Source organism: Phlebotomus papatasi, chromosome 2 (assembly GCF_024763615.1).
Source record: "Phlebotomus papatasi isolate M1 chromosome 2, Ppap_2.1, whole genome shotgun sequence".
Lineage (NCBI taxonomy): Eukaryota > Metazoa > Arthropoda > Insecta > Diptera > Psychodidae > Phlebotomus > Phlebotomus papatasi.
Genome location: NC_077223.1, coordinates 54,713,038 through 54,740,896, shown reverse-complemented (window position 1 = coordinate 54,740,896; position 27,859 = coordinate 54,713,038). Strand labels below are relative to the sequence as shown.

The 27,859-nt window shown below is 35.9% G+C and overlaps 1 protein-coding gene across 1 annotated transcript; it reads left to right on the top strand.

Moving 5' to 3' along the window:
- The first annotated feature begins 260 nt into the window (after positions 1-260).
- On the top strand, positions 261-27,859 carry LOC129801728 (uncharacterized). The gene is made up of 9 exons (XM_055847022.1): positions 261-923; positions 14,050-14,089; positions 14,292-14,543; positions 20,711-20,885; positions 23,312-23,395; positions 25,072-25,205; positions 25,278-25,569; positions 25,638-25,879; positions 25,945-27,859. The coding sequence occupies exons 1-9, from the start codon at positions 910-912 to the stop codon at positions 26,323-26,325; spliced, it is 1,614 nt and encodes a 537-aa protein (XP_055702997.1). The 5' UTR covers positions 261-909; the 3' UTR covers positions 26,326-27,859.

The following is a 27,859-nucleotide window of genomic DNA, read 5'->3' as shown; positions in this document are numbered from 1 at the left end:
CTCGTCTCGTCGTTAAAGGGTTAAAGAAAAGGTGGTAACCCCTCGATTTGCATCTCATTCACGATTTCTCAGCAATTGATAGAGTGATAAATCACTCCAATTGTGCAGAAAATACCAAAAGAAAAACAAAGCCCGAATCAAAGCTCTTTTCCACCGGGCGCCTCCATTTTCACATGACGTCTTCGTTGAAAATGACTATAGAGGCAGCTTTATAAGTTCACCTGCGTGCTCGCTTCGTTTCACACCTGTCCGGCTGTGCTCGCGAGTGAGGCGGGAAAACCTGAGCATTTGTGGAGAAGCTGGAGCCGGGGAAAGCTATCGGAGTTCCCAGTGGCGCGGAAAAATATTCAAGCAGCATCTTGCGTAACTCAACTCTTGCAATTGTGAATTCATTATGACCACGGCGATCTAATAATTAAAAGTGAAACTTCTTTTGCTCTTCTCTTTTCGCTTTTTTCGTGTGTGGGTTATAGTGTATAGCCCCATATAGCTCAGGGTGTTTGAGGCCAAGGAATTCGTTTATTGAGCAAACTGGAAGAGCGTTCCTGAAGCTCAAAGTGTGTAAGAAAATTTTGGACCAAGATCTGTGAGGTGATTTAGAGTGAATGCCAAAAGGAAAATGCTTGGAGCTCTGTGAAAGATTCTAAGAGATTTTCCTTGCTATTTTTTGTTTAAATCTGGAAGTGAAAACATCCCAAGATTTGCAGTTCTTTAGTGGTTAAATGAGCATGTGATGCAAAAGAATTGCTCTATGAGTGATTTTCCTAACTGTAGTGCATTTAACAGCTTCTTCTGTGGTGACTGATATCACACCTAACACCCACCTTCCTGCATCAACCTCAAATTGTGGAGGCATTAAAATTCAAGAAAAAAAACTTTTGTGCAAAAAATCTATTGCAATTCGTCAAAATGTGTCAAAAGAGGTGAGAGCAATTTTAACTAACTGAACTCCCCATCTGACAATTCCCGATCCCGTTTTCCCAAAAAAAAAGAAAAAAAAAATTGGCCCAAGAAACCAAGAATTCCATCGAGGCGCAAGAATATGAGCCAGAAATAATTATAGTCAACTGCGTTGTCAATTTTAAAGAACGCCCTCAAAGAGCTAAAATATAGTTGAAGTGACGAAAAAATTCTAACACAAAAGGTGATGTTCTGTAGAGTCACACTTTTATGCCCTGAAAACGATCACTGTCGCTGATAAAAATTGCGCTAAGAGACACCTCAATTGTGTTACTTCTAGAATCTAGATGCTTTAATAGTTGCATCTTGTGAGAATTTTTAGCGACAAATAAACTATTATCTATATATGCTTCTTAGGATTCAACTGAAAATTCTTAGAAAACATTCCCATGAAGTAATTTTATATTCCATCTTTGAGAATGATGTGCATGATTCTTATCTAATTGATGGTCAGGAGATGATCTCATAAAGTGTAATTGGAAAGAAAGAATTGGGCCAGTAGATTGATTGCCAGAAAGTTATAGTGATTGATCAGATTAGCAAATTCACTAAAAAGTCTCTCCTGCGAATTCATAGAATTTATCCATTTCAGCAATCACAATAAAACGCCTGATATTATCTAAGTCTGGTGTTAAGAATCGACCTTATTTCAGATCCAATTTTTCTACTTAAAATATTTTTGATTATGTGATGTACACCTCTTAACCAAGAGCTCTTTTTAAACAAGCCACTTTACCACGCAAAATTGCAATCACTGTCAATCAATATTAATCACAAAAGCCATAAATTACGAAGATTCGTTCCCTCTAGTTTGTTAATCTTTACACTTAATCCTTGAAATTCGACGAGTAGATTACAACAAAACACTAACTATGGTGGGAAAAACATTCTTCAATTTTTACACCAAGGATAATTTTATATTAGACTCTTTTGTCTTCTACGGCAATAAATATAACTTACCACCGTTTTTCAGAATCATAATGTAAGTTTTGTTAGGTATGTTTTTTTTAACATAATTATTTGTTGATTTATCAATACGTACATCGTCTATGAAATTTGAAATAAGAGCAATGTAAGATTGATTTCATGCCCCTTAATTCTTGGAATTATTCATGAATTACTATACTATTAGGTGAGATTCTTAACAATCTCACCTACTATAATCCTAACAAAATCTCATGTCCTCCGATCGGCCCCAAACTTTGCCAGAATGTGTTTTGACACTTCCTGATCACGAATATATAGATGGCTAAAAACCGTTCCCGTCCGTCCGTCCGTCCGTCCGTCCGTCCGTCCGGCCGCTCTTTGGAGCTTAATAGCTCCTAAACTAAAAGAGATATCGACTTGAGGTTTTCGGCAAAGGTTATATATCGTATGAAAATTGCAACTTGGTGCATTGACCCCCCACCCCCCACCCCTTCTTCCGCCATTTTGAATACCCATTTTTTTGTTTTCTTAATGGCTCCGCCCCTATGGCATCGATCGGGCTCAAATTTTAGTATGTTATAGCTAGGTCTTAGGGCTTTCCATCAATACCAAACTTAAGGTCTTCCGACCGCCCTGACCCGAGCTATAAGGGTCCAAAAAAATTTCTTAAATTGCTATAACTCCGGTTCTAATTATCAAACTTTAAAAAGTGAGGGCTTTTTGGAAAGCTCCTGTGAAATTACACTTCCCTCTCTAACATCGCAAGTTCGTAAAACCACCGCTAGGGGTGCTATTTATAAAAAAAAGATTTTTCAATTTTCTAAGTTACATAACTTAAAAATTCCTTAAGCAATCGGGCTGAAATTTTAGTATGTTGTAGCCCTTGATTATACCTATCAAACAGAAAAATACTTAAGTCGATCTAAAACCCCTGACCCGAGCTATAAGGGGTCAAAGTTTGAATATTGACCGGCCTCTATCTCCGGTTCTAATTAACATATCGATCTAAATTTTGGGTTTTTGGTTTCGTCTCGATGAGCACTTTCAGATGGAAGTTCGAAAAGTCACCACAGGTGGCGCTGCGATAGCGTCAAAATTCATCGAAATTCAAAGTCATTTTTCTCAAAAACGGCTTTGTGCAAGTTAATGAAATTTTAGAGTGTTGTAGTACAGTCTAGGACGTTTCCAAAATAGGGCGTAAGTGCGCTGTGATTATAATAGAACCGGAGATATGAGGGGTCAAAGTTCACGAAATTCAAAAAATCATATCTCCGGTTCTATGTGACCGATTTTGATGTGTGAGGGCTTAAACGAAAGATCTCACCAAATTTTACAACTTTCTAGAACATTTTAACTTCTTGGGACCAACACCATGGGCACCACAGTCGAAAAACCAATTTGAATATCACATAACCTCAATTATCTCGACATGTGCTTAATCGATTTTGATGATTACTTCGACATTTGTGTCTACATTTCGTCCATACATAATTTTTCGATCAGATAATGCGATCTGTCCAATTTTGCCGTTTAAGTCTGAAAAAATGGACTTTTCCCATAATAACGCGTTGAAACCACTCAGATGCCAATTTGACTGCTTGTACTAGACCAAGACACTTAAAATAGGGTTTTAAATGGAAAGTTTCACAAAATACAACAATTCTTTGATATAGTTGAAGTTCATCAAATGAACACTTGGGGCGCTCTGGTCGAAAAACGAGTTCAGAAAAAAACAACCTCGGTTATGTCGTCTTCTGATTAATCGATGAGATCATGTTCTATGGCAAAATTATAGAGATCGTTCTGGTCTACATTTCACCCATATATCACTTTTCTGTCACTCCATCCAAATCTTTGATATTTTGGTTTAAAAAAATACAAAATTTGTATAATTTCACGATTTTGATTCAAAATAACTGAATGGCGTCCCACAACTTCAGCCCTAAATCGAATTTTTATGCATTCCAAGTTAGCTCATGTTAAGAATCTCACCCACATAAGCCGGTTAGGATTATCTGTCCCTTTACTTAAAAAGATTTTTCAATAATTCAATAATTTTTTAAATAATTTTAATAAATATGATACGTTTAAGGCTTTCATATCAAAATTTTATAAATTGACATGTTTGTACATAATTAATAAGATAGACTGTATAACTCGTATAACTATTTAAATATAAATTAATATATTATATTATTTTGTTTTCAACATTTGTGTTGTCCATGTTTTATTAACTTCTCGAACTCCAGAGTGAGAGCTCTGTACACATATACATATTATAAATCTCTCGATGTTTTCCTCCTAAATTTCCATCTTCTCCCTTCCCCTGGAATCCCTTTTTCATCAGATCTTCGCGTTTCAGAAGATTTCTGCAACATGATCTAACGCTGTTTGTCCGTCTATGCCTCCAAAGTTATCAGTTCTAGAGGCCAAATGATTAGAGACAGAGATTTGGAACTTTTGTGAACCATTAAAATCCTTCTCATTTTCCTTCATATCACCCCTTCCCCTTGAAGACCATGTTTTTCTTAGATTGCTCGAAAACCCGTCGTTCAATTTTTTTCATTTTTGGATACATTTTAGAAGGGCACACATTTTGTCTATGTACAAAAATACCGTTGAATCATTCAGTATAATGATTTTTGAAGATCAGAAGTTAAAAAAGCTCTAGATAGCGTATTAGGTGAGATTCTTAACAATCTCACCTACTATAATCCTAACAAAATTTCATGTCGTCCGATCGACCTCAAATTTGGCCAAAATGTGTTTCGCCACTTCCTGATTCCGAATATATATGTGGCTAAGTTACGTTCCCGGCCGGCCGGCCGGCCGGCCGGCCGCTCTTTGGAGCTTAATAGCTCCTAAACTAAAAAAGATATCGACTTGCGGTTTTCGGCAAAGGTTATATATCGGGTGAAAATTGCTACTTGGTGCATATACCCCCCACCCCCCACCCCTCCTTCCGCCATTTTGAAGACCCCCCTTTTTTTGTTTTCTCAATAGCTCCGCCCCTATGGCATTCAGCGGACTCAAATTTTAGTATGTTATAGCTGGGCCTTAGAGCTTTCCATCAATACCAAACTTAAGGTCCCCCGACCCCCCTGACCCGAGCTATAAGGGTCCAAAAAAAATTTCTTAAAATGGCCATAACTCCGGTTCTAATTGTCAGAATTTAAAAAGTGAGGGCTTTTTGGAAAGCTCTCGTGAAATTCCACTTCTTCTTCTAACATCGCAAGTTCATAAAACCACCGCTAGGGGCGCTTTTTTTAAAAAGAAAATTTTTAAATCTTAAAAGTTAAATAACTCAAAAATTCCATTGTGCATCGGGCTGAAAATTTAGTATGTTGTAGCCGTTGATTATACCTATCAAACAAAAAAAACCTTAAGTCGATCCATAACCCCTGACCCGAGCTATAAGGGGTGAAAGTTCGAACATTGACCGGCCTCTATCTCCGGTTCTAATTAACATAGCGACCTAAATTTTACCTTTTTGGTTTCGTCTCGATGAGCACTTTCAGATGGAAGTTCAAAAAGTCACCACAGGTGGCGCTGTGATAGCGTCAAAATTCATCGAAATTCAAAGTCACTTTTCTCAAAAACGGCATTGTGCAAGTTAATGAAATTTTAGTATGTTGTAGTCCAGTCTAGGACGTTTCCAAAATGGTGCGTATGTGCGCTGTGGTTTCAATAGAACCGGAGATATGAGGGGTCAAAGTTCACGAAATTCAAAAAATCATATCTCCGGTTCTATGTGACCGATTTTGATGAATGAGGGCTTAAACGAAAGATCTCACCAAATGCTACAACTTTCTAGAATGTTTGAACTTCGTGGGACCAACACCAGGGGCGCCACAGTCGAAAAACCAATTTCAATATCACATAACCTCAATTATCTCGACTGTCGCTAAACCGATTTTGATGATTACTTCAACATTATTGTAGAGCACATTTGTTTCTACATTTCGTCCATACATCATTTTCCGCTCACACTACGCTATCACTCCGATTTTGCCGTTTAAGTGTGAAAAAATTGATTTTTCCCATAATAACGCTTTGAAATCACTCAGATGCCAATTTGACTGCCTCTACTCCACCAAGACACTTAAAATAGGGGTTTAAATGGAAAGTCCCGCAAAATACAACAATTCTTTGATTTAGTTGAAGTTCAACAAATGAACACTTGGGGCACTCTGGATGAAAAAACGAGTTAAGTAACAAAAAACCTCGCTTATCTTGGCTTCTGAGTAATCGATGAGTTCAAGTTCTACGGCAAAATTATAGAGAACATTCTGGTCTACATTTCACCCATATAACACTTTTCTGTCAGTTCATCCAAATCCTTGACATTTTGGTTCAAATACAAAACTTGTATAATTTCACGAATTTGGTTCAAGATAACTGAATGGCGTCTCCCTACTTCAGCATCAAATCGAATTTGCATGCACTCCGAGTTAGCTCACGTTAAGAATCTCACCTACATAAGCCGGTTAGGATTATCTGTCCCTTTCATAACCAAATAGAGTCGTATTTGAGTTGGTTATAAGAGTTTTGAAATTTCTGGTAAGACTGAACCGATTCCATTTGAATTTTGAACCGATAATGAACCAATTATGAGCCGATAATTAGGATCTTTGGAAATTATATTCAATTTTATTATTCCTAAGATATTTTGGACGATTTTTTTGAGTGATTTATTAATCGGTTAAAATCAGTTCTGAACCGGTAAATGCTAAATGACTAGGGGAATGTAGGCATGGTTCGCACAGAGTGAACCTTCAAACGATGTAAATTTTCTCTTTGTTTGCAAAGAGCTGACCTACCATTTCTCATCTCATTTAATGAGCCTAATAATGATCTATCTTATGGCTAAGAAATGACGAACTAGGTCTTTGCATACAAAGAGAAAATTTGCATTGTTAGAAGGTTCACTCTGTACGAACCATACCAATATTCCCCTACATTTCCCAAAAACAAAAACTATTTTTTATTTTTGGCACCTCGGTATCCCATTCATTCTTAAAGGGATATATACCATATATACCATATCAAATGAGCATAGTAATGAGGGAGTTTGGCGGAAGCGTGGTGAAGAAGGCCGAGCTCAGCCTGTCGTCTACGTTATCGGTTTTCAAAGTTCTATTTATTCCTATTCTCATCTATGGTCATGAGATTTGGGTAATGAGCGAAAGTATAAGATCGCGAGTACAAGCTGCCGAGATGAGGTACCTCCGGGCGGTTAAGGGAATCACTCGTCGAGATCGAGTGAGGAATGTGGCCGTTCGTGAGGAACTAAGAGTCAAGGAGCTGCTTCTTCGGGTTAAAAGATCACAACTTTGATGGTATGGACATGTCCAGCGCATGGATAGGAAAAGATTTCCCAGAAAAGCGATGCAAGCCATTGTGAGAAGGCGTCGATCTCGAGGCAGACCTAGGACAAGGTGGCTGAATCAAATTCAGAATCTTGCCTTGGAACGCCTTGGGATCGAACCCGAACATCTTTCTGAAATGGCGGAGGATCGACAAGCATAAGCTGTTAATTTGTATGTCATGGGCCGCGACCTCAATAGGGATAAGCGGTTGAAAATGAAAGAATGAATACCATCAATGTCACTATTTTGAGCATTTCGCAAAGCATGGAACCCCTTGCTGGTTTGGTCACATTTTTTTCTGAATGAAAATATCAATTTATGGAATAGTCACACAGGTCACACACATACAAATAATTTATACTCCTGGCAACGACTCCTTCATATTATCATATACGAAAACTAGACATTTTTACTCATACATACAAGTCGCCGATAGGTATCTCGAAGCTCAACGACTATTGCCGATCGCTACTCGCCCGCTCGACGCGGCGATGATAAGAAAGAGATGATGATGAGAAAGAGAGAAGGACGATGCTTTTTCGTTTTGGTTAAAAAGAAGTTTTTTTCAGTTGGGGTAAGTGGGGCATCCTTGAATGTGGGGCAGCTTTGAAATTGGGATTTTTCTCCTATATTAAATCGATCTGAGCCTTATCGTTACGTAATTTAGCTTCTCAATCTGTGATTGTGATGAATTGATATATAGAGGTGAATTTGTCTCGAATTTTGGACAACTTGGTTATTAATTTGAACAACTTGGCTGTAAATTTGGACAGCTAATCTGCCTCAACAGGATGCCCATTGTTCTTCATTTCATGAACCAATCTTGCCAAATCCTCTTCTTGTTCATGTAAGGGAAACGTAAAATGTCACAAGAAGCCCGGAAACTTTCCATATCATTCATTAAAGTGAGTTGACTTCGGTACTCCAAGTGCGTGCGGATTAGCGCATTTCTTGACCTTTCCGGGAGCCTTTCAAGGCTTTTCTCGCTACATCTCTTTCGTAGAGATGATGCTCCTTTGTTTCTTTAGACATTTGTCCAACCTAGTCATCACAAAAGCTAAAATTTCACGAAATTTCGTGAGAAAAACACCTGTCCAAAATAAGGAGTATCACTGGTAAATTTCTTAGAAAATTTCCCATTTTTCATACGAAAAATCTAATTCACAAGGCAAATCTCACTTCAGATTAAATGTACAAATCACCACTAACGTGAATCAACGCAATATTCAATGAATATTCAATAATATCACTCAAAAAAAAGCGAAGAAACATTGTTAGTACTTCACCACAGCTAAATAAGACTAAAGTAAACACGAATTTCTGTCATATTTCTCGTAAACAATTGCTCACACTGAATGTTCAACAAAGCAATTTCAACTCAAATCATATTCAAAATTTAACGTATTTAGTGTTAAAGTCTTCCAAAAAGAACAAATATTTAGATAGAATTCATTATTCATCAAATATTGGAAAAAAGTCCATCAATTTAATCAATTTATTTTTAGTGTCCAATTTTATTCTCAAAGTGTCCAAAATAAGAAACTGGACAAAATGATGAGCCTTTCCCCTATACTTAAGGTGTTTACGCATTATAGGAAATTTTTGTCATAAATGCTCTTAAAGAAGGGTGACTTCTTGAAGGAAACCATCACTGGATGATCTTAGTGTCTGAGGACAAAATCCGCCTTGGTCAATGTGTAAAACATATCCAAAAAAAAAAAAGGATCGATGGTTTATTTCTTGAGATATTCACAAAAGAATGGTTTCTGGTGGAGGAGTGGGATGAGAGGCAAATGCATGTGTTGTTTGCATTCGTTAGGTTGACTTTTATAGGGGGGTACTCAGAGCAATAAAACTCACTAATTTTTTTCTTTTTGCTCAGAAAATTGATCAGAAGAAATTCTTCTCTTCTGACCAGAATAGAATGTGCAAGAAGAAGAGGTCGGACGTCTTTGAGATGTATGGATGAAATATCCGCTAGGACACTCTCAAACATATCCAAAAATGAAACGCATCGATGGTCTGGTTCTTGAGATATTCCTAAAGAGTAGTTTCTGGAGGGGAAGGATAGACGTGGGCATGAAATTGAAGTGACATTTGGATTCTTTGGATCAAGTTATGGGGGGATACTCAGAACATTCCAAGTCGATATCTTTATCGGTTTGTCCAGAAAATGGGATAGAAGGATTTCTGTAATTTTTTCCTTGCGTTTAACATTTCAAAATTCGTGCAAAAGTCGATGAATAAAAAAAGTGAGATTTCCAAAAAAAAAGTTTCTTCCACACATTATACTCTTTGAGTTCCTCTAACAAATAGTCCATGTGTTAGAATTGTGGGTCACTTCTAATCCCAGCAGTAGATGGCCAAAAATGACGTTGCAAAAAATGTCTTCTTCGACATAAGTGATTATGGATGACCATGGTTTACCCATAGCATATTGCATATACCAGATTCTAAGAGCAATGAGCCAAGCTTTCTAACAATAGAATAAAGCGAGTATCAAAAACTGTTCCCCATTGAAAATTTAATCATATACTTAAAAATAATAAACTATTAAAACTATAGGAAAAAACAATATAAAAATTGCAAAAATTAAAAAGAAGATCTTCTCATGGGTGGATACTTATGTAGGGGGAAGTGGGGCACCTTTGAAAGTGGCGTACCTGTGAAATTGGGATTTTTCACCTATTCTTAAATAAAATTGAGCCTTATCGTGATATAATTTAGATGCACAAACAGATTGAGAAACTAAATTACAGTATGATATGGCTTAGTTCCACTTAAAAATAAGAGAAAAATCCCAATTTCAAAGGTGCCCCACTTCCCCCTACCGTCAATTAAATCACTCATTTTCGTAAGTGGTTTTGACCACTTTTTAGGAGATATCTCTTTTTTCTATTGATTAATAAGAGCTCTTTTTTTATTTCTTAAATAGATAAACTATGCAAGAATAAAAAATAAATAAATAATTCAGAGGCCAATTCAAAATATATTTCTGAAGATAGAGGGACGACAGCAGAGGGCACCGAGCAGATTTACAAGCGCTTGGGCGAACATCCAAAATTTTGAAGTTCGTTTTCTCCACTTCTTATTTTTACAATTTTTTCAAATTGACGGGAAAGATTACGAAAAAAAACTTGTCGACCGAATGAAACAAATAAGGGCTTATTCTCTTCGGTATTAAAGTCTCTTCTAGTTGAACTAAAAGAATTGTTAAAATTGAAAGCCAACTTTTCTGTTTTACAGCATGTTAGAGTCAATTTTTTTTGTCCAATATGAATATTTTCTTTAAACCTTTGAAAAATGCACCGATTTCGCGATTTTCTTCCAGTTTTCTAAGTTTAACTATGAAATACACTTATTTATATTGAAAATTGTTTTAGATTGTATTTTTCAAATAAGAATTACGAGCTGTACGTTACCTTCCAAATAGCGAGTTTTTTGAAGAGGCGCCATTTTTTTGAGATTCATTAGTCCGCCATTTTGTGATATTTGTGTATGAAAAATTTATCTAAGCATTTCAAATATGTATTAACGGTATTAACATATACTAAAATTTCAAGAAGATTATTCGTTTCTTTGTGTTTTAAAGAAAATCCATAATAACATATCACTTTTAGCCTCCCTTTTCTGGACACGGCTTTATAAGATATGCACAATATTAATTCAGATGCGGTAGAAGATGATGGAAATAGCATGGCGCTATTTCACTCAACCGTCGTGAAATACTTGAGAGCTTTCAATATACATTTGTTCATGCATCTTTTAATATTTTTGCTATTTTTGATATTTTGGATTTGTTGTGTTGCAAGATCCACGTATAATGTAATTTATATAGCTGGATGAGAAATATTCTTTACTCTACTTATTGACCTGATTTATAAAGATATTTTTGATCACTCTAAGTTGATCAGTTTTCTAACAAAACTTCGCTCATTACCATAATCATGCTAAACGATTAGTGATATCAACTTGAGACGTACTGTGAACTATCCCACAAGTCCAACATGGCCTTATTGCAAACAGTCGGATATCTTGAGTTCATCGAGCGTCCATAGAAGGTACATCTTCCCATGAAATGTTCAAATATACAATTGGCAGAAATTCCGTCAAAATCAATATTCTGTGTGAAGAGTTGTGCAGATAATTGAGATACATTTGGTATATAGAATTAGAATTGTTGTCAGATCAGTCAAGGTCACGACATCCGCGAGTTCTCTTTGTTGACAGAATGCCAAAGGACCGTTATGATGGAGGAAGTGGTCGCGGAGGAGGCACAGAAAAAGCGCCCATAATTGGTGCTTTTGTGTCTCAATCTCTGGAAAAAGCGCGCGCAAAAGCATCCAATTTTGAGATGTGCACACATGGAGATTCCATGGATACTTGAGAATCTTTTTTCACCCAACTTCTAAGTCGAATATATATAGAATGCTGTAGAATATAAGTGTGGTTAATAATAGGAAATGTCTCTGGGAAATTTCTTTCTTTCTTTCTTTCCACACTCTATGTAATTTATTTTGGATGATTGAAACGTGATCATTTCCATGAAGTCACTCTATAACTCCTCTCTCTCCTTTTCACAACTATTTTCCATAAAGGCCAAGGTATATTGGGGCAGGTAATGTACAATGTAGTGAAGAAAATGTGGGATACTCTTTTAGAGGCGCAAAAATTCTTGGCGCGCAAACGGGATTCAATTAATGCTTTGCTGGTTTCTTCCACTTTGGATGATGACATAACGTGATCGCGAGACACTAAAATATCTTTTGCTAAAACCAAAATTAAATTAATATCGAAAAGCAACAGTAAAAGCCACAGAGATCCTCTACATTGGAGACAAAGAAGATTCTTGCACATAGCTTCTTCCGATCTGTATCGAATTGGATGGCGAGGGATAATTGCAAAAACCACATAGACGTGCATCAATAAATATCCCGAGTGACTCCCGTGAATTTGATGATTGTTTGTTTATTATTCTTTTTTTTATATACATTGACTTTATCCAGCAATGTGACTGTTTCTTCCAGCCACTCTTTTTCGCGGTTTTGCATCACCTGGGAAAAACACGCGGTAACACTGAATTGATCGTTTTTCTTTGGGATGAGAATAGAGATCATCGATCGCGGATGAAGAGTTGCGCTTTAGAATATTGTTTGTGGCATATTCTTTTTGCGGAAACTCGCGTGGGTTTTGTCAGAAGGTGAAATATTACAATGAATTTATTGTTGATACAATTCTCAAACTTTAAGCTATAACCGCAAATGCTTTGCAACTTAAGTAAACATTTAACTGTAAGCTATTCAATTGTCTTTAATAATGCAAGAAACTGAACAATGCAAAATTTTTGTCACATATTTAGGAAAACTGAGGTAGATCTGCACAATTTTAGAGGGCGCTAAATTGATTTGATTTTCCAAAAAACAGTATAAGCAATATATTGTAATATATTTTCTAAACAAAAAAATAATGTTGCGTGGCTACGAATTGCTCTCATTTTAAGAAGATTTTTAATACATGGTATATGTTATGATATGTTAAAATTTCTAATATTCCAAAAATATTATAAAATCAATAATTATATTGAAATTCGAGCTATTCACCAATTTTCTACATTAAGATAATCTTGGTGGAGCAAGAATATTTTTCTGGACGATTGAAAGAAAATTTCACACAATCTTTTGTAGAGGAATGTTGACTCCAAATTGGTCGATTGAGAGTGTTTGTCGGATGGAAAATTGCTTCTTCCACCTTCTCGATGGCCTTTTGATCTACAGACCCACTTTGCACAAGAACCCAGCAAAAGAACATTTCCCCAAGGAAGAACAGGGTGAATCGACAGCTAGATCAAATCGTAGATCACGCGTACTCAATTCCACACCATCATTTGCCTATGCTAATCGATCACGCTTCTCCACTCAGGGAGGCTCCCGTCTTGCTTAATATGGGCCCCCATCCCATTCAAAAATGAGGCTACAATTGCAATTCACTTCTAAGATTGCTCTCTAATAGAGAAATTACTCTTCGCGAAGACATTGCCAGCATACATCCCAAAATTCAAAATTATTCTAATGATTGTAGCTGGATTGTTCATATACGAACTTCCCATCGATTTCCATCCATTATAATTAACAGTATGTCACATTAAATTTAAAGACCTGTGCACGTTTCAACTCACCACGGAACATTTATTAAAATAACAATACTTTGTTTAATCATGGGTTTGAAGTATGGTGTGTAATTGATTTTTCTCAAAGGTGAAATAAATGTATTCAAAATTGATGCAATTTTGAAGAAGATTAAGGAAACGGGATGAACTCTCTTTCTTCACAAAACAAAGTATAAATATGCTGTATAAAAAGACGTGATTGTGATTTTGGTGAATGATTTGCAGAGATTCTAACTTCTAACGAAGATATTTTTCTTTGCATTTCCTCCACAAAGACTCAATTATTTCTACAATATGTTAGAATTTCCGAGGAAAATTTTGTACATTGTGTAATTTTATTTTAAAAATAAATAAAATTTCACATATGAAGAAAAAGATAATTTCGACAAAGCACTTTTGAATTCTACTCTCAGTAAAACACGGTTTCTTCTACAATATACATACATGCTCACCGAGATTTTAAGCATCTCAAGAGCAATGAATTAGATGAATAAGGTGAAGAAAGAGAGTCAATTGAGGTGAAAATCGCAAAGCACCTTGTAGTAATAGGAGCCGAAGATCGAGACCCTCTTGGAACAATAAATATAGAGCAATTTCTTACGTGTCTCTCTCATCTCTCCTTCACAGATTGCGCCAGATCGCCTTCTATATTTTCGTCATAGTCCAGGTAAGACAATGGGGCATCTTACATCAAAACCCATTTCTGCCCGACATCTCGCAGAGCAAATAAATCCGAATCAATTGAGAAGCTGCGTCTTCTCCTTCCATTTTTTAAATCTTGGCGATGAGTCAATTTCCCCCTTGCTCAACATGCAAGATGTACACTTTCGCCGGATCTTGGTGCAATAACACGCGCTTCCCTCCACCAGATTACCGGATGCTGGGCAGACACTCTCGAGACGTCCACGGACGTTAGTGTTACTGGTCATGTCACAAGTAGCGTGAGCAAATCCTCCGGCAACAGGACGAACTTTAGGCCAACTCCAAAGATCTTCGTGCCAGTTAGTCATCAGACACCATCGAAGGTTCAGAAGAGAGCTGAAGATACCAAGTCCGCTGCTTCATCTATTGAGAGTCAAAACCAGAGTAGAGAAGCCCTTTCGCACGAAGGAAGTGATCCGGTAAGATCTATCTATAAATCTTTTTTTAATTCACATACTAAATCTATTCCTTTAGATATGTAGCAGAGACGGGGCAAAATTTGTCAAAACGAAAATTTCAATATTCACTATTTTCTAAAATAAAAGAGACTGAGGCTTGAAACGAAAAGTTGAGAAAAAGAAATATTTTTTAGCGTTTTTTACTGCAGTGTTGGTTCCTGTCAGTGCATTAGACCTCAAGATAATGATTAGAACTTCATTTAGTGTTTCGGCAGCAATATTTGCTTAGAAAATTCTATATTCAGAGGTATGTACCGTCACTTTCGAAGGCAAAAATTGCATCATGCCTTGGACCAAATTGACAACATATCTTCATTTTTCTTGGAAAGAAAAACTTACAACTTGTAAGTGCTAAATGTGATAGTTATGGAAGCTTAATAAAGCAAAGAATTTTTCGGTATAGAAAAAACAGAAATTCACTTTGCGGTTTACTTACAAAAAAATCGCATTTTTCTGGTCCAACCTAGAGTACTTTCCCCTAGTTAAGGCCAATATTTGCGGAAAAAATATGGTTTTAAAGTCGGCGACAGACGCAAAAATTGGAGATTAGCAATGAAGGCAATGAATTATTATTATTATTATTCTTATTATTATTATTATTATATTTCGTCCATGAACACGTATGTTCGAACACCATCAATAGAATTTTTAATGAATTAAATATATAGAATTTAAATTCAGTAACCGTTAAGACTCATTTTTGACAACAGCTCTTCGCTACCCCACAATAGATATTTTTTTCTTTCAAAAAAAATCATCTATTACTGTGAGGAACTAATTTCAAAATGAACATTCTATCTCAAGTATTTATAGTACATTGACTGAATGGGTTAAAGCTCTTGCACACTACTGGGAACATTTTTTGCAAAAATACGCTTTTTGAAAGAAAATTTCCCATGTCATTTTGTAGACAATTGGCAAAAATTGCTTCCAATGTGTAGAAATTATAAATATTTTTAATTAATGCAAAATTTGTATTATTTCACAAACGTAATTCAAAATAACTGAATAAAACCTCTCAACTTCAGCTCCAAATCGGATTTTCATGCAATCCGAGCTTGCTCACGTCAAGAATCTCACCAACAATAAACTGATTTAGGCTTATCACTCTATTCTAAAGTTATAAAGTTGGTGCGGACCATCTGCCTCGGAAATTCCTCACAATCTGTCACGATGTTCTTCCAGAAGTGCCGAAAATGCTGTCTTGAGCGTCATGCTCTAGCGGATCCTCTTTTTAAAACAGAAATAAAATAAGGGACAGATAATCCTAACCGGCTTATTTAGGTGAGATTCTTAATGTGAGCTAACTCGAAATGTACGCAAATTAGATTTAGAGCTGAAGTTGGGGGACGCCATTCAGTTATATTAAATCAAATTCGTGAAATTATGCAAATTTTGTATTAAAACCAAAAAATCAAAGATTTGGATGAACTGCCAGAAAAGTGATATATGGGTGAAACGTAAATCAGAAAGCTCTCTATAATTTTGCCATAGAACATGACCTCATCGATTACCCAGAAGCCGGGATTAGCGCGGTTTTTTGTTTCTCAACTCGTTTTTTCGACCAGATCGCCCCAAGTGTTCATTTGGTGAATTTCAATTATGTGAAAGAATTGTTGTATTTTGTGAGACTTTCCATTTAAAACCCTATTTTAAGTGTCTTGGTGGAGTAGAGGCAGTCAAATTGGCATCTGAGTGATTTCAAAGCGTTATTATGGGAAAAATCAATTTTTTCACACTTAAACGGCAAAATCGGAAAGATTGCATTATCTGATCGAAAAATGATGTATGGACGAAATATAGAGACAAAAGTTCTCTACAATTATGTCGAAGTAATCATCAAAATCGGTTAAGCACGTGTCGAGATAATTGAGGTTATGTGATATTGAAATTGGTTTTTCGACTGTGGCGCCCCTGGTGTTGGTCCCATGAAGTTCAAATGTTCTAGAAAGTTGTAGCATTTGGTGAGATCTTTCATTTAAGCCCTCACACATCAAAATCGGTCTCATAGAACCGGAGATATGATTTTTTGAATTTCGTGAACTTTGACCCCTCATATCTCCGGTTCTATTGAAACCACAGCGCACTTATGCCCCATTTTGGATACGTCCTAGACTGGACTATAACACTCTAAAATTTCATTAACTTGCACAATGCCGTTTTTGAAAAAAATGAGTTTGAATTTCGATGAATTTTGACGCTGTCGCAGCACCACCTGTGATGACTTTTTGAACTTCCATCTGAAAGTGCTCATCGAGACGAAACCAAAAAGCCGAAATTTAGGTCAATATGTTAATTAGAACCGGAGATAGAGGCCGGTCAATATTCGAACTTTGACCCCTTATAGATGGGGTCAGGGGTTATGGATCGACTTAAGTATTTTTTTGTTTGATAGGTATAATCAACGGCTACAACATACTAAAATTTCAGCTCGATGTACAATGGAATTTTTTAGTTATTTAACTTAGAAAATTGAAAAATCTTGTTTTTAAAAATAGCGCCCCTAGCGGTGGTTTTATGAACTTGTGATGTTAGAAGGGGAAGTGGCATTTTATGAGAGCTTTCCAAAACGCCCTCACGTTTTAAATTTTGATAATTAGAACCGGAGTTATGGCCATTTTAAGAATTGTTTTTTGGACCCTTATAGCTCGGGTCAGGGTTGTCGGGGGGCCTTAAGTTTGATATTGATCGAAAGCCAATAGGCCCAGCTATAACATACTAAAATTTGAGGCCTATCGATGCCATAGGGGCGGAGCCATTAAGAAAACAAAAAAAATGGGTATTCAAAATGGCGGAAGGAGGGGTGGGGGGTGGGGGGTCAATGCACCAAGTTGCAATTTTCACCCGATATATAACTTTTGCCGAAAACCGCAAGTCGATATCTTTTTTAGTTTAGGAGCTATTTAGCTCCAAAGAGCGGCCGGCCGGGAACGTAAGTTAGCCCCCATATATTCGTGATCAGGAAGTGGCGAAACACATTTTGGCCAAGTTTGAGCGCGATCGGAGGACATGAAATTTTGTTAGGATTATAATAGGTGAGATTGTTAAGAATCTCACGTAAAATAATATATTGATGGTCAATTGAGGTGCTGAATGGGGTGGGGAGCTTTTTTTCTATTACGAAACGATATTTAACACGAAGCGGCCATGGAGGGAATCAACAGTATGGATTGTAGTTCAAAATCACGGAGAGAAAAGGCACTTTCCCATACAAGAATTTTCACCTTGAGATCCCTTTTGATACTTTTAAGAGTAACAAATCCCCAAAAATTACGTGAAATTTTTTGGGGGCGTTTTAGCACATAATTTATTGAATTAATTTTACTGAAAACTTAAGATGTATTACTAAGAAAAGTCATTAAGAGATTCACCAACTTTCGCAATAAGCTAAATCCTATGCAGCATTCTTCTTGTCAAAGAAAAGCTCTTCAAATCTCGACCATGATCGACAAACATGTTGTTAAGTACTTTTAATGGATAAAAATTGTGAAATATCCTCCAGCAATAAAATTCACATTGAATCATTTCATGGTCGATGGCATAAATTTTTGTCCTCAAGAAGCTCTTAAGGTGGAACAGCTTTGAAAATTTGCAAGTATGTTACATTTTAGGTGAGATTCTTAACAATCTCACCTATTATAATCCTAACAAAATTTCATGTCCTCCGATCGCGCTCAAACTTGTCCAAAATGTGTTTCGCCACTTCCTGATCACGAATATATGGGGGGCTAAGTTACGTTCCCGGCCGGCCGGCTGGCCGACCGCTCTTTGGAGCTTAATAGCTCTTAAACTAAAAGAGATATCGACTTGCGGTTTTCGGCAAAGGTTATATATCGGGTGAAAATTACAACTTGGTGCATTGATCCCCACCCCCACCCTCCTTCCGCCATTTTGAATACCACCATTTTTTTGTTTTCTTAATGCCTCCGCCCCTATGGCATCGATCGAGCTCAAATTTTAGTATGTTATAGCTGGGCCTTAGGGCTTTCCATCAATACCAAACTTAAGGTCCCCCGACCCCCCTGACCCGAGCAATAAGGGTCCAAAAAACAATTCTTAAAATGGCCATAACTCCGGTTCTAATTATCAAAATTTAAAACGTGAGGGCGTTTTGGAAAGCTCTCGTGAAATGCTACTTCCCCTTCTAACATCATAAGTTCATAAAACCACCGCTAGGGGCGCTATTTTTAAAAACAAGATTTTTCAATTTTCTAAGTTAAATAACTCAGAAATTCCTTTATGCATCGGGCTGAAATTTTAGTATGTTGTAGCCCTTTATTATACCTATCAAACAAAAAAAAATACTTAAGTCGATCCATAACCCCTGACCCCAGCTATAAGGGGTCAAAGTTCGAACATTGACCGGCCTCTATCTCCGGTTCTAACTAACATAGCGACCTAAATTTTACCTTTTTGGTTTCGTCTCGATGAGAACTTTTAGATGGAAGTTCAAAAAGTCATCACAGGTGGCGCTGCGACAGCGTCAAAATTCATCGAAATTCAAACACATTTTTCTCAAAAACGGCATTGTACAAGTTAATGAAATTTTAGAGTATGAGGGACAGTGAAACACGGTATTGACCTTTGGCTCCTTTCTCCTTTTAATTTCCTAAGCCGACGTTTCGGAGGGGTTTTCCTCCTTCTTCACTGTCCCTCATACTCAGTTTACTGGCCGAAAACTATCTAGAAATTTTAGAGTGTTGTAGTCCAGTCTAGGACGTTTCCAAAATGGGCGTAAGTTCGCTGTGGTTTCAATAGAACCGGAGATATGAGGAGTCAAAGTTCACGAAATTCAAAAAAATCATATCTCCGGTTCTATGAGACCGATTTTGATGAGTGAGGGCTTAAACGAAAGATCTCACCAAATGCTACAACTTTCTAGAACATTTGAACTTCATGGGACCAACACCAGGGGCGCCACAGTCGAAAAACCCATTTCAATATCACATAACCTCAATTATATCGACTGTCGCTGAACCGATTTTGATGATTACTTCGACATAATTGTAGAAGACATTTGTTTCTATATTTCATCCATACATCTTTTTGCCGTTTAAGTGTGAAAAAATTGGTTTTTCCCATAATAACGCTTTGAAATCACTCAGATGCCAATTTGACTGCCTCTACTCCACCAAGACACTTAAAATAGGGCTTTAAATAGAAAGTCTCACAAAATACAACAATTCTTTCATATAGTTGAAATTCACCAAATGAACACTTGGGACGATCTGGTCGAAAAAACGAGTTGAGAAACAAAAAACCGCGCTTATCCCGGCTTCTGAGTAATCGATGAGATCATGTTCTATGATGGCAAAATTATAGAGAACTTTCTGGTTTACGTTTCACCCATATATCACTTTTCTAGCAGTCCATCCAAATCCTTGATATTTTGGTTTTAATACAAAATTTGCATAATTTCACGAATTTGATTCAAGATAACTGAATGGCGTCCCCCAACTTCAGCTCTAAATCGAATTTGCATACATTCCGAGTTAGCTCACATTAAGAATCTCACCTACAATAAGCCGGTTAGGATTATCTGTCCCTTTTTTTTAAATTATGGATTGATGTTATACAAAAAACCTATAGTGGATGAGAAACTCAAAATTCATTATTGATATTTTTTAAAATAATTCCTCGTGTATTTTTTCAATCATAAGTCAATAATAAGTTCAATAATAATTTCAACGAAAAAATTTAAAAACCTCACAATTTTTGTCGACAAATGCACAAGAGTGTTATTTTTATAATTAATATATGGAAAGTGTGTGTTGTTCGGCATGTCTTATCTTTCCAATCAGAGGCCTCCGTCAACCTTCGAGCGTCTTTTATTTTCCTCATGAGGCCATCCAAACACCCCAACAAACTGAAAGAAATTAATTTCGAGGCAATAATTGTACAATTAGATGGAATTTGAATGGTTCGCGGTTAAGGTGTCTCGGAGGGCCGGAAATTGGGAAACAGTTTACCTTCTGCTTTTCTCACCTGACGCGCAGATTATATTCAAATTTTGTGGGCGTAATTCTGCATATACGCGAATCTTCACCATCGTTCCTGTCGCCCATTCTCTTAGATCATAATTGCAACATACTAAAATAACAAAAATATGTTTCTCTCTGCTTCTTTAGGTAGTTTACTTATCTGACACTGCAGGGTACATTCCAGTAACTCCAATCCGAACAAGAATTCCTGCTGCAACTTCCTATCATACAGGAGCAGCTGTTGATTTGGAATCCTGGCGACCAGATCTCTGGGACAGAGATTACACTAGACGCTACAGATTCAACAACACAAGAGTTCAACGTAAGTTTAATATTTAAAATTTTATTAAAATAATGAAATTACCGAATTAAAAATTTAATAAACCATTTTTGACAATCTCTTACCCATGGAACATAAATTATATCGCATATTAGCACAATTTTATACCACGCATGATCCAAACTTAAACTGCTTCACTCTTCTCAATAAAATTATGTTGTCACAGAACTTTTCGGAAGTGGTAAATCTTGCGAGACAAGTCAGGGTCCTAAATATTTGTAATAATATGAATACAATTGAATAAGTTTGCTTTCGTACCATTTTTATATTTGTGATATCGTTGAAGGTACTGGCTTTTAAATTAGGACTGTATTAGGATTTTATTAAACAGCTGACCTCGACTGTCTTCAAACAACAACACTCTATGCTAACGTTCTTATTCAAATACGCCATTTTGGCAAATATATATTAAACAGAATTATGACGTGATGTCCAACACAAAAAATAATTTTAAATAGGAATATAAATAAAAGTGATTAAAATTCTTATAAGTATCACTCTGGTCAATTAATAACATCATGATATCAAATTTGATACTATATTAATCTTTGCAGTAATAAGGTGTATTATTATTAATATGATAAACAAAGTGTAATCGTAAATCGTACAACAAAACCCTAACAATTTATTTATATCATTTCAATATTGCCTTTCATTTTTAATAAATCTCCTTAAACCCTGTCAAAAATAGGATAAAAGTAATATAATTAAATTAAGATTAAAATCACGTTCATTATGGTTTTGAACTGGTTTGAATTCCTGTCAAAAAAGAGGCGAAGCTTTCATATTTGGACGAATTCTATAATTTAGTTAAGAACATAGTTAGCGTTCGTAAGAATAGTATACAAATATTTGTATTATAAGGCCTTAAGTACATTATTCTCTTCCTAAAGGATTATAGAATAAAAACCAGTGATAAATCCAGATAAACTTATGGTAGTTGAGATTCTTTTTAGGTAAGCTCGGGGTGCTTGCAAATCGAATACTTGAAAATTCGATTATTGAATTTGATATGTAAAAAATTGCGTCGAGCCAATTTTATCCATTTCGACCGACAAGAACATTTTACTCGACGTGATTCTTTACCCCCAAAATTCAACTTAGAATCGATTTTTCACGCATCATTGCGGTTCATAAAAACTTAAGGCAAAAAACTGATTGTAACTAACTGACTTGTTCAGTAAAATGTTAAATTTGGTCAGTAAAAAAAATATTTTTTCGTCAAATTAAATTCGATCAGTAAAATATTAACTTTTACACAGTAAAAGACTTAAATCCTTATAAAATAATTTATATAATTAACATCTAAGATATAGTCTCTTGTCAAATAATGTGTAATAATTTGTGAAAACATGCATAACGATTTTACTTTTTTTTTTTTAAGATTTAAATTGAAATACTGCCAAATTTCAAACAAAATTTAATTGTAATTGCTGCTCATTTGCTTTTTGTGTGAAATTATGTTTAAAAGTTGTTGAAGTAGATTATGCCATTATTTAATAAAAGAGAATATGCAGACAACCGAGTATATTAGTACATATTAATCACCCCAAATTTGGCTTTCATCATAGAGGGGTATCCGCAAAAGCTCATATTCATAACTCGATGCCTCTTACTGTTTAGTCAGTCTATGGAAATTGTAAAAATTAAATGGCGTTTTGCCATTTTTCACACAATTAAAATTTTGCGAAATAGCGACAAAATATGGCTCCGTAAGCTTTAAGAACAGAATTTTATAGTTGAAAAAAAATTAAAAGATTATTTATATTTCTTTTAATATATAGAGTTCGTGGTATGAAAGATTTAGAACCTTGTAATTTCTTACACCTCAATAACTTTAATCTGTGAATTATATGATTTCTTCGAGGAAATTCGGGTAATACATCCATAAAGTATCTCTGAAGAACTTTTTCACATTAATCTTGACATTGACCTCTGAAAAAAGTAAAACTTGGCTGTGATCTTCCCACAAAAATTTTTCGCATTCCTCTGGAGCTCTTTTGGGAACAAAAGACCAAGAACTATCCGTAAGAACTGTTATCAATCATGTATTTTGAACTAGAGAGAAAGGATTGAGATATTAGAGGCAACAATTGGTGGTGGTAAACAAGAAAAGAATCTCATTTCTGTGGACTATTCCAAAGGAGACTCCCTCTCAATTGTCCATCACGATCACTTTCATTGCTCATTTCTTTGATTCATGGTGCTTTTTCTTAAAGAGGTTTTTTTTGTCTATATCAATGGAGTTCTTGTGGTGGATGTCCAGCAATAATTAAATGATTATTCCATGGAAAGAGAAGAAATTTCAATTAATTATTGTAATTCATAAGAGTTCATCTTATAATCTTTTCGTTGGTTTTCTTCATCATCTTAAACATTGTATTGCTTCTATTTTTTTCTCCTTGCAGACATTGAAGCCGAGTGCCAGGATGATTACATGAAGATCCGAATCGGATTTAATGGTTCATTTGCTGGCCTTCTATATTCAGCAGGTAATTGACTTCCCACCATCATCATCATCGGTGTGATATTCATTGAGTCACACACCAATTCATTCATCCAAAAGCACCCTACATCATGACCGATCACCTAGCCCAGAGAGTGTTGAATGCGGCCAAAGAAGAGTCTGTCATTGTGCAAATTGTCATTAAGAAGTTTCCATTGTTGATGGAAACCATCTGCAAAACTTCCTATAACCCTTTTCATCGATGCACTTGCATTGGGCTATTATGAGAACTTTTCAGTTCTATCTATTATAAGCATTAACACGACACACAAGGCTGAAGAGGCGAACGAAAAAAGACTTCCATTTGCTCACATAAGAGATCCCATAAATTGAATTATTACACCTGAAAGGGAAAATTGCACCTTGTCATCGTATGTCTCTCGAAGCGCCAATGGGAAAATAATTCTTAAAGAATTTCATTTCTATTATTTTACTTGCAAGTGTTCATTGAACTACATTAAGGATATTATGCGACTATTTGGTTAGATCATTAACCCTTCGACAATAATTTTTTAAAACCGTTCTTCAAAACAAGGTGAATAATCGTGTGCTCTCATTCTAAGGGGTTTTCTTCCTTAGATTCATTGAATTCTTTTTCTCAATTTTGTGAAGCTTAGGATTTCCCAGGATTTTGTCTACGGAGGCAAATGATTTCTAAGGGTCAACCTTTTGGATACTTGTTGACCTTGCTGGGCTCTCTTTTGAGCAGAAATCAGATAAAAGTTTAAAGATGATGTCAACAAAAGTATTGCAGAATCCCAAAATGCTGCACTTTGCATTGAGTTTCGCATGATTCTTAATAACTTTATGGCAGAATTAGTATAGTACATAGTGTGTTTCTGAGGATTTAAATTAAATTACTTTTAAAAATGTAATACTATGTATGAAATTGTAATATACAATAAAGTATATTGCACACGTTGTACTACGATTTTACGCGTTGAATTGCAGGATTGTTTGTTTTATATGAAAGTTATAACATTGTTATAAAGAATATTATGTTTTTTTTATCCTTTAATTTCAGTTACTCATCATCTTTAAGCATTTTTCTAAATAGCCATTGATTGAGTAATTGAATCCATGTAAAAAGAACTCAATGAGAAACTCAATGACCTACCCTTTCAAGAATATCCAAGAATTCTATTGAAAAGTTCATGTTCTATCATTAAAAAAAAAAATCTCAGCACAGAAGGCAAGAAACAACGATCTTTAATAGTATGATCTCGACAAAGGGTTAATTAATTAGACAGACTAAAAGTGTCTAAAAAGTGGCAAAGAAGATCGTGATTATTACCTTCGATGGTGTTCCATCGAGTCTGTAAATATAAAATTACCGTGACATCAGGAACAATGTGTAAGAACAGAATGATCATGCAGACCGTGAAATTTCTTCACTCTGCTTTTGAATCTCTGGCAATCTCTGGGTCTTTTCACTCTTTGGCTATCGATTGTTGTGCGGAGGTTGATTCATTAAATTTTCTGCAACGTGTTTTCAAGGCACAAAAAAACCTTCATACTGCATTTTCCTCCTAAATAAAACACACATCATTAATTGAGTGATCATTTTCTTGCACCGAAATCACATCGTGTGGGAATCAATGTACTTACTTGCAAATTGCATTCAAAGCTATTATCTACATAGGCATCGTCGTTTTTTCGCAGGATACGCATACGATCCCGACTGCATGTACATCAATGGATCCGGAAGGGATTACTATGAGTTTTACATTCAGCTCAATAGGTGTGGGACTCTCGGGAAGAATGCCCATGGCGAAGATAGTAGAAAAAACCCAACCGTGAGTAATCTTCAAATGAGCATTGAGTGATCCTCAATTTGATCTTCAACTCAATTATTATTCTTTGGCTAGAAAAACTTTATGTGGAACACCATCACTGTCCAATACAATCCATTAATTGAAGAGGAATTCGATGAGCATTTCAAAGTCACGTGCGAATATGGATACGATTTTTGGAAGACGGTGACTTTCCCTTTTTTGGACGTTGAAGTAGCTACGGGGAATCCAGTTGTATTCACACTCAGTCCTCCGGAGTGTTACATGGAAATTCGCAATGGATATGGAATCAATGGAGCGAGGGTAGCTGGACCTGTTCGGGTTGGTGACCCTCTTACCTTGATTATCTACATGAGGAGCAAATATGGTAATGAATTGATCTTTCCTCAATATGATTTTATTTAATCGGCACAATTGGTTTAATTTATTGTACAGATGGATTTGATATTGTTGTTAACGACTGCTATGCACACAATGGAGCCAACAAAAGGATACAACTGATCGATGAGTTTGGTTGTCCTGTTGATGACAAACTGATCTCACGGTTTCGAGGATCATGGTCAGAAAGCGGTATCTTTGAAACACAAGTCTTCGCTTACATGAAAACTTTCAGATTCACTGGTTCTCCAGCCCTTTACATCGAATGCGACGTTAGGATGTGTCATGGAAGATGCCCAGTAATTAATCTTAAAAAAGCATTCTTAGGACAATCATAATAATTTTGTTTTTCCTGATATTTCAGAGTCAACCATGTCACTGGAGGAATCTTAAGAGCGTTGCTAAGAGAGAGATCGCCAATCAAACAACTGTTGAAAGCAACAGTCCACCGCCTAGGGATAATATCTCTGACAATATCAGCCTATTCCAATCTCTACGAGTGCTTCAGGAGGAGGATGATGATTTTTTAGATGGCAGTACTAACGACAACTCTGCCACGAAGCGTGATGCACCAAATGAAACATGTCTAAAGACATCTATGCTTTTCACGCTGGTAGCCACAAGTTGTGCAGTGATCTTCGTCTTAGCAGGATCACTTTTGACTACATGCACAAAACTCAAATATAGAAAAGCAGATGCAGGATTCTATGACGCTTATGTCAACCACAAAGGGCAGATTGAATGAAGATTCTAATTTAAAAAAAAATATGTGATCAAAAGACAACCCACCACAGATTACTATTTGAATTCATCAAAATTCTTCCGTATTATCCGGACAAACAGGACACAATAAAATCAAATCAATAATTTTATTTATCTAACAATTTTTTTGTAAATACTTTTCGCGTAGATTAACACTTTTCAAATGGTTCTCAAATTTGAGTCCAATGTGAACTGATGATCTTTTAATATATAATAATTTTAATATTCCTCTGCAATTGAGCAACTAATTAGTGATTTTAGTGACAAAGCTGAGGCAGAAAGAAGTCAAGAAGAATTTCTTGAGATAACAAAGACAAAATTATTCATAGAATGTTTAATGGAATTTAAACATGGGTTTTGTTGGTTGAAACAAATTATAAAATGTTTTACAAGAGTGATACAAACAGTTCTTATAATAGCATTGAGAAACTTCACGCTTCTTCACTGATTCGACAGAAAACTACAGGTGTAAAATTTTAAGCTTGAGTGCGCATTTTGCAGCATTTTCTTTTAAAGTTTTTCATATTAAAGAAAAATTTATTGAAAGAAATTCCTCACGAGCAATAGCAAATAAATTTTCACATATAATAGGGGAAGTGAGGGATAGTTCGCACGCTTTTTGGAAGTTAATATTCAAGATTTTTTTCTGGCTGAACGGTAAAATGGACAATCAATTGCGCTATACCACAAGAATCTCTGGTCTTTTAAGTTTCTATGCGTGTCTCATTCACTGCCGTAAAATCTTTTCTTTTTCCTAGACAGGAAAATGAAAAAAGTATGATGATTTGTGCGAACCTTGCCTGTGAAGGCAAGATTCGCACGATGGGTTGTTAAGGTTCGTCATTGCATTTTTTCCTGGAATAACTCTTGCTCACATTTAAAAATAATTAACCGATTATTAGATTCAAGTTCCACGAATCCACGGAAACCATTATTTCACTAAAAGAAGGTATCTAAAACAGTTTTCTTCTAATTTTTCTGAAGCACTGTTTTTCTTGCAAAATTTATGTCGAAAAATCGACTGAATAAATGTGAAACTTTCAAATGTGACAACCCTAAAAATTTATCAGCTGTCTTTTCTTCATCTTTCTTTTCCTTTGTTTTCCTCTTTGAGGTTATCTTGTGATTTTAAGCTGCTGGAGTAACCTGATGAGTTGGCGAACCATAACACTTTCAGTGGTTGAACCAATACGCAGTGTAGTATTTAGGATTTTTTCGCCAGTCGGAAAATAATTTTCCTCCGATGCAAAAAATATTACGTAAATATCAACCCAGATTAACCCTTCATCTATTGGTGTAAGTGATTATTTCTGAAAATCAATTTAACTGTGAGACATCACACGAAATGTGAGTCATCAAAATTTCCCATTTTAGACCATTTTTGCAATTGTGATTCAAGAACCTAGGAAAGAAGGACTAGGTTGCTTATTTTTGCGGTGAAGATGAGGTTTATGATTATCGAAGGCTCGCGCGTGCGAAGCATCCCTCACTTCCCCTAAATCTTTACGCGGTAATAT